We start from the raw sequence: 13179 nt of genomic DNA, 5'->3' as shown, positions 1-13179 counted from the left end.
TCCGTGTCGCACGGCGTCATCCTTACTTGTGGGATATTCTCTTCCCCAACAGGAAATGGCAAAGAGCCCAGCAAAGCTGGTCACATGATCCCTCCTAGGCTCCGGCCTACCCCAGTCATTCTCTTTGCCGTTGTACAGTCAACATCTCCACGGAGATGGCTTAGAGTTTTTTAGTGTTTCGTATTCCCCTTTGGCTTGGTTGGGTCTCAGCAAAGCAGATACCAGGGACTGTAAAGGGGTTAAAGTTAAAAACGGCTCCGGTTCCGTTATTTTAAGAGGTTAAAGCTTCCAAATTTGGTGTGCACTCACTTTTAAGGCTTTAAGACACTGTGGTGAAAATTTGGTGAATTTTGAACAATTCCTTCATACTTTTTCGCAATTGCAGTAATAAAGTGTGTTCAGTTTAAAATTTAAAGTGACAGTAACGGTTTTATTTTAAAACGTTTTTTGTACTTTGTTATCAAGTTTATGCCTGTTTAACATGTCTGAACTACCAGATAGACTGTGTTCTGAATGTGGGGAAGCCAAGGTTCCTTCTCATTTAAATAAATGTGATTTATGTGACACTGAAAATGATGCCCAAGATGATTCCTCAAGTGAGGGGAGTAAGCATGGTACTGCATCATTCCCTCCTTCGTCTACACGAGTCCTTGCCCACTCAGAGGCCCCTAGTACATCTAGCGCGCCAATACTCCTTACTATGCAACAATTAACGGCTGTAATGGATAATTCTATCAAAAAACATTTTAGCCAAAATGCCCACTTATCAGCGTAAGCGCGACTGCTCTGTTTTAGATACTGAAGAGCATGAGGACGCTGATGATAATGGTCTGAAATGCCCCTACACCAGTCTGAGGGGGCCAGGGAGGTTTTGTCTGAGGGAGAAATTTCAGATTCAGGGAAAAATTCTCAACAAGCTGAACCCGATTGTGATTACATTTAAATTTAAGTTGGAACATCTCCGCGCTCTGCTTAAGGAGGTATTATCCACTCTGGATGATTGTGAGAATTTGATCATCCCAGAGAAACTATGTAAAATGGACAAGTTCTTAGAGGTCCCGGGCTCCCAGAAGCTTTTCCTATACCCAAGCGGGTGGCGGACATTGTAAATAAAGAATGGGAAAGGCCACGGTATACCTTTCGTCCCTCCCCCCATATTTAAAAAATTGTTTCCTATGGTCGACCCTAGAAAGGACTTATGGCAGACTGTCCCCAAGGTCGAGGAGCGGTTTCTACTTTAAACAAACGCACCACTATAACCCATAGAAGATAGTTGTGCTTATCAAAGATCCTATGGATAAAAAATTAGAAGGTTGCTTAAAAAGATGTTTGTTCAGCAAGGTACCTTCTACAACCTATTTCATGCATTGTCCCTGTCACTACAGCCGCGTGGTTTCTGGTTCGATGAGCTAGTAAAGGCGATCGATAGTGATTCTCCTCCTTATGAGGAGATTATGGACAGAATCCGTGCTCTCAAATTGGCTAATTCTTTCACCCTAGACGCCACTTTGCAATTGGCTAGGTTAGCGGCGAAGAATTCTGGGTTGCTATTGTGGCGCGTAGAGCGCTTTGGTTGAAATCTTGGTCAGCGGATGCGTCTTCCAAGAACAAAACTCCTTAACATTCCTTTCAAGGGGAAAACGCTGTTTGGCCCTGACTTGAAAGAGATATCTCTGATATCACTGGGGGTAAGGGCCACGGCCCTTCCTCAGGATAGGTCTTTCAAGGCCAAAAATAAAACCTAATTTTCGTCCCTTTCGTAGAAACGGACCAGCCCCAAGTGCTACGTCCTCTAAGCAAGAGGGTAATACTTCTCAAGCCAAGCCAGCCTGGAGACCAATGCAAGGCTGGAACAAGGGAAAGCAGGCCAAGAAACCTGCCACTGCTACCAAGACAGCATGAAATGTTGGCCCCCGATCCGGGAGCGGATCTGGTGGGGGGCAGACTCTCTCTCTTCGCTCAGGCTTGGGCAAGAGATGTTCTGGATCCTTGGGCACTAGAAATAGTGTCCCAAGGTTATCTTCTGGAATTCAAGGGGCTTCCCCCAAGGTGGGAGGTTCCACAGGTCTCAATTGTCCTTCAGACCACATAAAGAGACAGGCATTCTTACATTGTGTAGAAGACCTGTTAAAAATGGGAGTGATTCATCCTGTTCCATTAGGAGAACAAGGGATGGGGTTCTACTCCAATCTGTTCATAGTTCCCAAAAAAGAGGGAACGTTCAGACCAATCTTAGATCTCAAGATCTTAAACAAGTTTCTCAAGGTTCCATCGTTCAAAATGGAAACCATTCGAACAATTCTTCCTTCCATCCAGGAAGGTCAATTCATGACCACGGTGGATTTAAAGGATGCGTATCTACATATTCCTATCCACAAGGAACATCATCGGTTCCTAAGGTTCGCATTCCCTGGACAAGCATTACCAGTTCGTGGCGCTTCCTTTCGGATTAGCCACTGCTCCAAGGGATTTTCACAAAGGTACTAGGGTCCCTTCTAGCGGTGCTAAGACCAAGGGGCATTGCAGTAGTACCTTACTTGGACGACATTCTGATTCAAGCGTCGTCCCTTCCTCAAGCAAAGGCTCACACGGACATAGTCCTGGCCTTTCTCAGATCTCACGGATGGAAAGTGAACGTGGGGAAAAGAGTTCTCTATCTCCGTCGACAAGGGTTCCCTTCTTGGGAACAATAATAGACTCCTTAGAAATGAGGATTTTTCTGACAGAGGCCAGAAAAAACAAAACTTCTAAACTCTTGTCAAACACTTCATTCCGTTCCTCTTCCCTTCCATAGCGCAGTGCATGGAAGTAATAGGTTGATGTGTAGCGGCAATGGACATAGTTCCTTTTGCGCGCATTCATCTAAGACCATTACAACTGTGCATGCTCAGTCAGTGGAATGGGGACTATACAGACTTGTCCTCCGAAGATACAAGTAAATCAGAGGACCAGAGACTCACTCCGTTGGTGGCTGTCCCTGGACAACCTGTCACAAGGGATGACCTTCCGCAGACCAGAGTGGGTCATTGTCACGACCCGACGCCAGTCTGATGGGCTGGGGCGCGGTCCTGGGGATCCCTGAAAGCTCAGGGTCTTTGGTCTCGGGAAGAAATCTCTTCTACCGATAATATTCTGGAACTGAGAGCGAATTCAATGCTCTCAAGGCTTGGCCTCAGCTAGCAAAGGCCAAGTTCATACGGTTTCAATCAGACAACATGACGACTGTTGGCGTACATCAACCATCAGGGGGGGAACAAGGAGTTCCCTGGCGATGAAAGAAGTGACCAAAATCATTCAATGGGCGGAGACCTCACTCCTGCCACCTGTCTGCAATCCACATCCCAGGAGTGGCAAATTGGGAGAGCGGATTTTCTGAGTCGTCAGACATTACATCCCGGGGGGAGTGGGAACTCCATCCGGAAATCTTTTGCCCAAATTACTCAACTGTGGGCATTCCAGACTTGGATCTGATGGCCTCTCGTCAGAACTTCAAGGTTCCTTGCTACGGGTCCAGATCCAGGGATCCCAAGGCGACTCTAGTAGATGCACTAGTAGCACCTTGGACCTTCAAACTAGCTTATGTATTCCCGCCGTTTCCTCTCATCCCCAGGCTGGTAGCCCAGGATCAATCAGGAGAGGGCGTCGGTGATCTTGATAGCTCCTGCGTGGCCACGCAGGACTTGGTATGCAGATCTGGTGAATATGTCATCGGCTCCACCATGGAAGCTACCTTTGAGACGAGACCTTCTTGTTCAAGGTCCGTTCGAGTCATCCGAATCTGGTCTCACTCCAGCTGACTGCTTTGGAGATTGAACGCTTGATATTATCAAAACGAGGGGTTCTCAGATTCTGTTATTGATACTCTTGTTTCAGGCCAGAAAGCCTGTAACTATGAAAAATTTACCACAAAATATGGAAAAAATATATCTGTTGGTGTGTCATGCTTCTAAAGGATTCCCTTGGGGACAAGGTAAAGATTCCTAAGATTCTATCCTTTCTTCAAGAAGGATTGGAGAAAGGATTATCTGCAAGTTCCTTGAAGGGACAGATTTCTGCCTTGTCTGTGTTACTTCACAAAAAACTGGCAGCTGTGCCAGATGTTCAAGCCTTTGTTCAGCGCTGGTTAGAATCAAGCCTGTTTACAAACCTTTGACTCCTCCTTGGAGTCTCAACTTAGTTCTTTCAGTTCTTCAGGGGGTTCCGTTGAACCCTTACATTCCGTTGATATTAAGTTATTATCTTGGAAAGTTTTGTTTTTGGTTGCAATTTCTTCTGCTAGAAGAGTTTCAGAATTATCTGCTCTGCAGTGTTTCTCCTCCTTATCTGGTGTTCCATGCAGATAAGGGTGGTTTTACGTACTAAACCTGGTTTTCTCTTCCAAAAGTTGTTTCTAACAAAAACATTAACCAGGAGATAGTCGTGCCTTCTTTGTGTCCGAAACCAGTTTCGAAGAAGGAACGTTTGTTGCCACAATTTGGATGTTGTTCGCGCTCTAAATTCTATTAGATGCTACAAAGGATTTTAGACAAACATCTTCCTTGGTTTGTTGTTTATTCTGGTAAAAGGAGAGGTCAAAAAGCAACTTCTACCTCTCTCTCTTTTTGGATTAAAAGCATCATCAGATTGGCTTACGAGACTGCCGGACGGCAGCCCTCTGAAAGAATCACAGCTCATTCCACTAGGGCTGTAGGCTTCCACATGGGCCTTCAAGAACGAGGCTTCTGTTGATCAGATATGTAGGGCAGCGACTTGGTCTTCACTGCACACTTTTACCAAATTTTACAAGTTTGATACTTTTGCTTCTTCTGAGGCTATTTTTGGGAGAAAGGTTTTGCAAGCCGTGGGTGCCTTCCATTTAGGTGACCTGATTTGCTCTCCTCTCCCTTCATCCGTGTCCTAAAGCTTTGGTATTGGTTCCCACAAGTAAGGATGACGCCGTGGACCGGACACACCTATGTTGGAGAAAACAGAATTTATGTTTACCTGATAAAATACTTTCTCCAACCGGGTGTCCGGTCCACGGCCCGCCCTGGTTTTTTTAATCAGGTCTGATAATTTATTTTCTTTTAACTACAGTCACCACGGTATCATATGGTTTTCTCCTATGCAAATATTCCTCCTTAACGTCGGTCGAATGACTGGGGTAGGCGGAGCTAGGAGGGATCATGTGACCAGCTTTGCTGGGCTCTTTGCCATTTCCTGTTGGGGGAAGAGAATATCCCACAAGTAAGGATGACGCCGGTGGACCGACACACCGTTGGAGAAAGTAATTTATCAGGTAAACATAAATTCTGTTTTTTAAAATATAATGGTCACCACCAAGTTCCTTGCTCTGATTTGTATGTATGTTATTTTTGCACTACTGATCCTTAAACTCCAATAATTTAACCTGTGCAAAGCAAAGTAAATCTTGCTTGGGATCCACTAAGAATATGCATGTCCTGCGCAGGACACAGCTGGTAACCCAATCAGCAGGGTAATCTCACATCCCCACCAATCAGCATCTGTGCTCAGATGGGGAGCTGTGAATCCTTGTGGCTCTAGAGTGGAAGGGTCAGTAGTGCAAAAAGTAGATGCTCTAACAAGCCAGAGCATGTCCCTTTAATTATTGCTGCCTCAAAAACAATATACATGCAAATGCATATTTTTAAACAAAATCATCTTTTAACTGTGTACACTACAAGCTGAATTAACAAGCACCAGAAAAAGTGAGAATGGTTTCTCTCTTAAAGGGACATTAAACACTGAAAAAATGCTAGATATAATGTTCTATTAAAAGCAAAGATTAGCCATAGAATATTGTGCAGATTAATTTATATATTATATATATATATATACAGTATATATAATCAGTTATTTAAAAATTGAAGAAATAAGTGTAATCTGTCGTGTGTCTACATTGAAAAGGTGCATAGAATAACATAGGAACGAAAGACTGCACAGCACATTCCTGTGTTATTAAATTGAGGAGATTGGGTGCCATTTATCAATTGCCAGGTAGACAAGGTTCGCAGTCAGGAACCTTGTCCAGCCGGCATCAAAGCGAGAGGGTAGCTTCCACTGCCCGAATTTAACATTTCACAAGCAATTACTTATGCAGCAGCGCCCCCCTCAACCAAATAGCGGATCAGGTTGATTTAACTCCGCTACCCTTGAGGTGGGGGAGGAGGCTAAAACCAGAGATACTTAACTAGTGTTTCAGGCCTGCTCATGCAAGCATGAAATACTAGGGCCCCAAAGCTGCATCTGCAGCTTAATACATGTGGCCCATTGTGAAGACTTTTTTCTGAATTTAAACTTAGTTTTATTGTGTCAAAAAAAGATTAGTCTTTGTTGTTTATTCTAGTACTGATTTAACGTTTATATTTCAGTTAAACTAGTGTTTCTATTAATTGTTGCATGTGTATATCTCTACGAACTGTAAAACTGTAATATTCTATAATTTATGAATTGTCTCAAAACAAGTCATCAAAAACATAAATTACATGCAGGGTCGTGGACTCTCCCTGCCAGGAAGGAAAGTAATTTTTTTCTAGTAAGTCATAAATTATGTTTTCCTTCCATAAGGCAGGGAGAGTACACAACTTCCTTACTGTTGGGAAACTATTCCCAGCTACAGAGGTAATGAATAACGGGAGGTAATAGAAAAAAGAGGCAGACTTTATTCTGAGGGCACCACAGCCTGCAAAAACTTTTCTCCCAAAAGCTGCTTCATATGAAGCAAACACATCAAAACTTGTAAATTTATAAAAAGTGTGTAAGGAGGACAAGGTAAACAGTCCCTTACAAATCTGATCCATTAAAGCTTAATTCTTAAAAGCCCAAGAGGAAGCCACTGCTCTAGTGGAATGAGCCGTTATCCTCTCAGGAGGCTGTCGTCCCGCTGTCTCATAAGCTAAGCGGATGACACTCCTCAACCAGAAAATATAGGGAAGGTCGTAGTAGCCTTCTGCCCCTTACACTTCCCCATATAGATACAAACAAGAGAGGAAGATTGTCTGAATTCCTTAGTAGCCTGAAGATAGAACTTCAAGGCACTCGAACCACATCTAGAGTTGTGAAGTAAACGTTCCTTCACTGAAGAAGGATTAGGACACAGGAAGGAACATCAATTTCTTGATTAATGTTACAATTCTACACATCCTTAGGGAGGAACCCTAGTTTAGTGCGTAAAACCACCTTATCAGCATGAAAAACCAGATTAGGGGGGGTCACAATTGCAAAGCAGAAATCTCAGAAACTCTGTGCACAGAGGCAGTAGCCAACAAGAAAAACAACCTTCCAAGATAACAATTTAATGTCAACAGTATGCATAGGCTCAACGAAGCCTGTTGCAAAACACTAAGAGCAATATTGAGACTCCAAAGGTGAAGCCCCAATCTAAACACAGGTCTGATCCTTATGCCAGGAAAAGCCACGCTCTTCACACCACTACAAGTAAGTTTCTCCACACTTTAGTGGTAGATACGACGAGTAACTGTCTTACGCGCTTGAACCACAGTGTCAATAACACACTCAGAAAATCCTCTCTTGCTAGAGACTAAATAGTTCAATATCCGCACAGTCAGGCCTAAGAGAATCTAGATTTTGATGAATGAAGGGACTCTGTATCAGCAGATCTCTGCGACAAGGTAACCTCCACTGAGGAGATGAGGACATACCCACCAGATCCGCAAACCACTTCCTTCGTGGTCACGACGGAGCAATCAGAATCACTGATGCTCGCTCCTGCTTGATGCGAGCCACCACATGATGGAGAAGAGGTAATGGAGGAAAAAGATATGAGTCTAAACATCCATGGTACTGATAGGGCATGTATCAGTTCCACCTGAGGATCCCTCAACCTCGATCCATACCTGGGTAGCTTGGTATTGAGGTGGGATGCCATGAGATCTATCTCCGGCGTCCCCCACTCACTGCATATCTCTGCAAACACCTTGGGGTGAAGAGACCATTCCCCTGGGTGAAAAGATTGCCTGCTGAGAAAGTCCGCTTCCCAGTTGTCCACACCCGGAATGTGGATCGCTGACAGCCTACATCTGTGAGTCTCCGCCCATTTTATTATCTTAGATACTTCTCTCATCGCCAAGGAACTTCTTGTTCCCCCCCTGATGGTTGATGTAGGCAACCAAGGTTAATTGTCTGATTGGACAAACCCAGAAGGGCCAAGCCTTCAAGGCATTGAAGATTGCCCAGAGTTCAATATTGATCGGAAGGGAGACTCCTCCTAAGGTCCTCAGACATTGTGCCTTCTTGGCACCCCAAACGGCTCCCTAGCTGGAAAGGCTTGCGTCCGTAGTCACAATCTCCAGGACAGTCTCAAGAAGCACGTGCCTTGGGACAGATGATCTGGACAGAGCCACCAGGGAGAGCGAGTCTCTCGGGCAGGTTGTCCAGCACGATCTGTTGATAGACAGATCTGAATGGTCGCTGTTCCATTGTCTCAGCATGCATAGTTTTAAGGGTCTGAGATGGAATCTGGCAAAAGGAATGAATGTCCTATACAAAACACCATGAGTCCGATCACCTCCTACACTGAGCCACTGAGGGTCTCGAGGAGGCCTGGAGGCAAGACATGCAGAAGTTTAGCTTGCAATGTCTCTTGATCTGTGAGGAATATTCTCATGGATATGGAGTCTATTATTCTTCCCAGGAAATTCACCCTTGTACTTGGGAGTAAGAGAACTCTTTTCCAAATTTATTTTCCATCATGTGATCGAAGAAGATTGAGAAGGGATTCCGAATGGTTCTTTCCGCTAGATAAAAAGTTGGGTGCCATGCACCAAGATATCATCCAGGAAAGGCGCTACTGCAATACCTCATGTTCTGGCAACAGCTAGAAGAGCTCCCAGAACCTTTGAAAATATCATTGGAGCAGTAGCTAGGCCAAACGAAAGAGCTATGAACTGAAGTGCTGGTCCAGGAAAAGCAACCTCAGGAACTGGAAATGTTCCCTGTGTATCGGGACATGAAGGTATGCATCCTTCGAGTCTATTGTGGTCATAAACTGTCCTTCCTGAACCAAAGGAAGGATTGAACGAATTGGTCTCCATTTTGAAAGAAGCTCAGAAACTTGTTTAGGCACTTTAGGTCCAGAATTGGACGAAAAGTTCCCTCCTTCTCTGGGAACTACGAAAAGGGTTTGAATAAAACCCCAAACCTCTTTCTGCTGTAGGTACCGAGACAATTACTCCTAGAGAGGAGAGATCTCGTACGCAACCTAAGAAGGCAGCCCTCTTTTCTGTCTGTAGACAGACTGGAGAGTAGGGAATCTGCCCCTGGGGCGGATGAGTACTTGAATCCTATCCTGTATCCTTGAGATACAATCGCGAGGACCGAAGATCCTGCACATCCTGGAACCAAGCATGTGAAAAGAAGAGACAGTCTGCCACCTATTCAATCCGATCCTGGATCGGGGGCTGCCCCTTCATGCCGATTTGTTCTTGGTAGGCTTCTTAGTCTGTTTGGACTTAGTTCCAGGCTTCCAAGTACCTTGAGCTGCTCGGGACTTGGATGAGGATTGCTGTTGTTGTGATTTGTCAGAACGATAGGAATGAAAATTGCTGTCCTTAGACCTATTTTTCTTGTCCTGCGGTAGGAAGGCTCCCCTCCCTCTAGTAACCGTAGAAATAATGGAGTCCAGCCCTGGGGCCGAATAAAATCTTCCCCTTGAAAGGAAGAGAAAGGAGTCCAAGACTTCAACCAGAGGGCCTGGCGGGCTAGGACCGCAAAGCAAGAAGCCTTTGCATTTATGCGAATAATCTGCATATTCGCATCACAGATGAAAGAGTTAGCAATTTTCAGTGCTTTAATTCTCTCCTGAAATTCCTTGAGGGGAGTCTCTACCTCAATGAGCTCCGACAGAGTGTCACGCCAGTAGGTAGCTGCTCCTCCACCACGGCTACAGCTGCTGGGGGTTGAAATAAAAACCCTGTATGTTGAAACATCTTCCTCAGAAAAGTTTCCATTTTCTTATCCATAGGCTCTCTAAAAGTAGAACTATCCTCCAAAGGGATAATAGTATGCTTAGCCAGCCATAGAGATAGCGCCATCCACCTTAGGGATGGAGCCCCACAAATCTAATTGAGAGTCAGGGACCAGAAATAATTTTTAAAGTAGACAAGGGGAAAAAAGAAGTTCCTACTCTTTCCCATTCGTTTCTAATAATGTTCGCCATCTTGACTGGCACAGAAAAGTCAGAGGGACCTTCCTATCTTCATAAACCCTGTCTAATTTAGGGATCTTAGGTTCCTCAGGGAGTGTAACCTATGGAACCTCTAGCCTAGACAAACCTTATTTAATAAAAAAAAAATGGCAGATGTTCAATTTTAAATATAAAGGAGGGTTCCTCCACTGAAGGAGGTTTAGAAACTGAAGTCTCCGACTCAGAAAGTTCACCCTCTGAAGCCACAGAGGTTAACTCATCCTCGGATAGTTTGGGACATAGTAGCTTAATCCGACAAATAATTTAGATGACTATAGGACAGGAAAACTATGTTTAACCTTTCTCTTGTGTTTGTTAGAGCGGAGGTAAGGCACTCAGGGCCTCAGACAACCGCCGATTGTGTAGTAAACTCCGCTGGAAAAGGCCCCCTCCAATGGAGGATTAAATGAACCGTGGGTAACTACATGTGGAGCAGGTAATGTATAAAGGGTAGTAATCTTCTCGGGACCCAGATTCTTGAGAAGTAGTACGACTCAGAGGGACTAATAGAGCTATGAGTATTAGCAGGCTTTGCCTCCCTTCTTAGACTTTAGAGACAGTGTTTTTAGGCAAATGGAACAAAATTGAGCAGGCGGGCAAACCACAGCCTCCTCACAATATAAACATGAATTATAATCAGTACAGAAGGAGCGGAACCTTCTAATGGTAGTATCAAAGTCCTCCATAGCTTTTGTATATACCCACAGTAGGACAAACAAAAATAAATGTTTTTATTAAAAAACGGCACCTTAATACTCCCAATGGTTGGGGCACTCACCACCTCCTAGACTCAGGACAGCTAACAGTGAACACCCTCTCCTCAGGAATGATGTCTGCAGCAGGATCTTAGGAATGAAAGAGACTGCACCCGGTCACGTGTGTTGCTTAAGACAGGACTTTCCCTGTTATGAAAAAGGGCACTAAGCTATTATGAGCTGCGCACACTTCAAAAACGAAAGTGAAACCTGTTTGTTCCAAGGACAAAAAACACACAGTCTATGAGCCCAAAAAGAAACTCTGACATTAAGCAGATATAAATCCCCAAGCTGTTCAAATAATCTCCCTGAAGGAGATATTAACCCTTGATCCTATCGAGGTATAAAGGAGCCACACTGTGACCCTGTATAGCGTTTTAAAGTGTATATATAAAAAACGGTCTTACCCTCCAGGATCCATGCTGTGGAACAGGCAACAGCCTTTCAAGTGTGACAGTCTTGCAGCAGCAAACAGTGAAACTCGTCAACAAGCTGCCAGAGTTGTTAGCGACAGTCCTGGATGGGTTTGCAGAAAAACTTTCCCTGCATCTCCAGACTCAAACTTTCATCAAATCTCTCACTGAGAGGTTGACATGATTACTTAAAACTCCAGTCCTTTTCTTGAAGGGAACATACCCAATTACAGGACTATCCAAATCCTCTGACACTTCTCTGCCACCTCCTATAGTAACGTAAGGCAAAGAATGATCTGGGGGATAGGGGAAGGTGGGAGGGATATTTAAGCCTTTCGCTGGGTGTCTTTTGACTACTCCTGGTGGCCAAGGGTTGTATTTCCCAACAGTAAGGGAATGAAGTTGTGGACTTCCCCCTGCCTTATGGAAGGAAAACATTCTAATGTTAAACATGTATGAAAATAGGGTTTTTTTTCCCACGAATAAAGTGTTATATAAAATGCTGTGAAAATGTAAATTAAAGCTAATACCGGAAAGCTGTATCAGGCTGTATAGTTTCCCAATGCTCACTGCTCATAGCTTATATTGGTGCTTGGAAAACATTGGGTTTATTCTAGGCAGGAACATGTCAGTAAATTAACAATAAAAATATATTATAATACATTTTGATTGATAAGAATCTTCCAGTTTGGAATTGATGAAGTGATGAATGTATTATTTTTATGTACAAAAGATGACAATATTTTTTTTTTTTGTCCCTTTAATAAAGGTGGTTGACATTGCAAAACTAATGAAAGCCTACATCAGTATGATTGTGAAAAAACGATACAGCAGCACACGGTCTGAGAGCAGCAATGGAGAGTCAGGAGCAGCTCCAGGTGAAAACATTGCCTGCAACACATATCTGCCTTAGCACAAAGATGAAGTCCATTCCATGGGCAGAACATCACCTCTCAGCATTTACCTCAAGAAACTCAAGTAACAAGCTGGGGAGATCCAGTGCCTAAAATAATTAGCTGCCAGCAACAGTTCCAAAGCTTAATTACATCAGGTTGATAAATGCCTTAACGTGTATTTCCCAGTACGCTAAGTGCAGCATGAAGTGCCTTCAAACCTAAACTCTCACTTGGCAGGCTTCTGAGTGAGAAAACGGAGTCCTTTAAGACTTATATAATGCACAATTCTGGCGATCCGCTTTCAAGTATTGTTTATAGTATTTTTTCCTAGGGAGCTGCAGGCAGCTTTCAACATTGACCTAATGACTTGTTAATGGAAATATTTTTGGGATTATAGGTGTTTTCTTTGTTCATAACTTTGCGTCTATTTTGTGTGAATATTTGACTCATGTAAATTCTAATTTTATTATATTATTTTAAAAAAAAGTTAATAAAGCAAAAATGAATCCAGGTGCAATGTAAATCAAATTTTTCATTTTTCAAAAGTTCATTTTATTTTTCAAAATGTATCAAGAATGTTTTTCTTTTGATGGAATCCAAAGGTCAGCCATGTTACATGTACCATGTGAATAGCTTGTATTATGTTTTCTGTAGCCAGTCCTTTATTTCCAGTCTACTGTATTTTAAATTAAGAGGTTGAGATTTTTAGAACAATATACAGTATTTATAAACTGCCTTATTTTTAAGATTTATTCTGTTAGCACTTGGCTTAAAAAAAAGGTTTTATTTGATACCATTTGCCACAAAACAGTTTCAAAATACTTGTAAATAGGTAAACAAAACAAGTGCTTTATTTTTATATGAATGTGTTAATTTGAAGAAAATATTAAGGTGTCAAAATGTTTTCTTTG

General features: G+C 43.1%; 1 protein-coding gene across 1 annotated transcript in view; it reads left to right on the top strand.

Annotated features, from left to right (window-relative positions):
* Nucleotides 1–12285, top strand: part of MYO10 (myosin X) — a 457205-nt gene extending 444920 nt beyond the window's left edge. Inside the window, 1 exon segment of the mRNA XM_053715822.1 lies at nucleotides 12142–12285. Within this exon segment, the coding sequence (XP_053571797.1) occupies nucleotides 12142–12285 (144 nt within the window).
* The last annotated feature ends 894 nt before the right edge of the window (nucleotides 12286–13179 follow it).

Source organism: Bombina bombina, chromosome 5 (assembly GCF_027579735.1).
Source record: "Bombina bombina isolate aBomBom1 chromosome 5, aBomBom1.pri, whole genome shotgun sequence".
In the NCBI taxonomy this organism is placed as follows: domain Eukaryota; kingdom Metazoa; phylum Chordata; class Amphibia; order Anura; family Bombinatoridae; genus Bombina; species Bombina bombina.
This window is presented reverse-complemented; position numbering and strand designations above follow the sequence as displayed.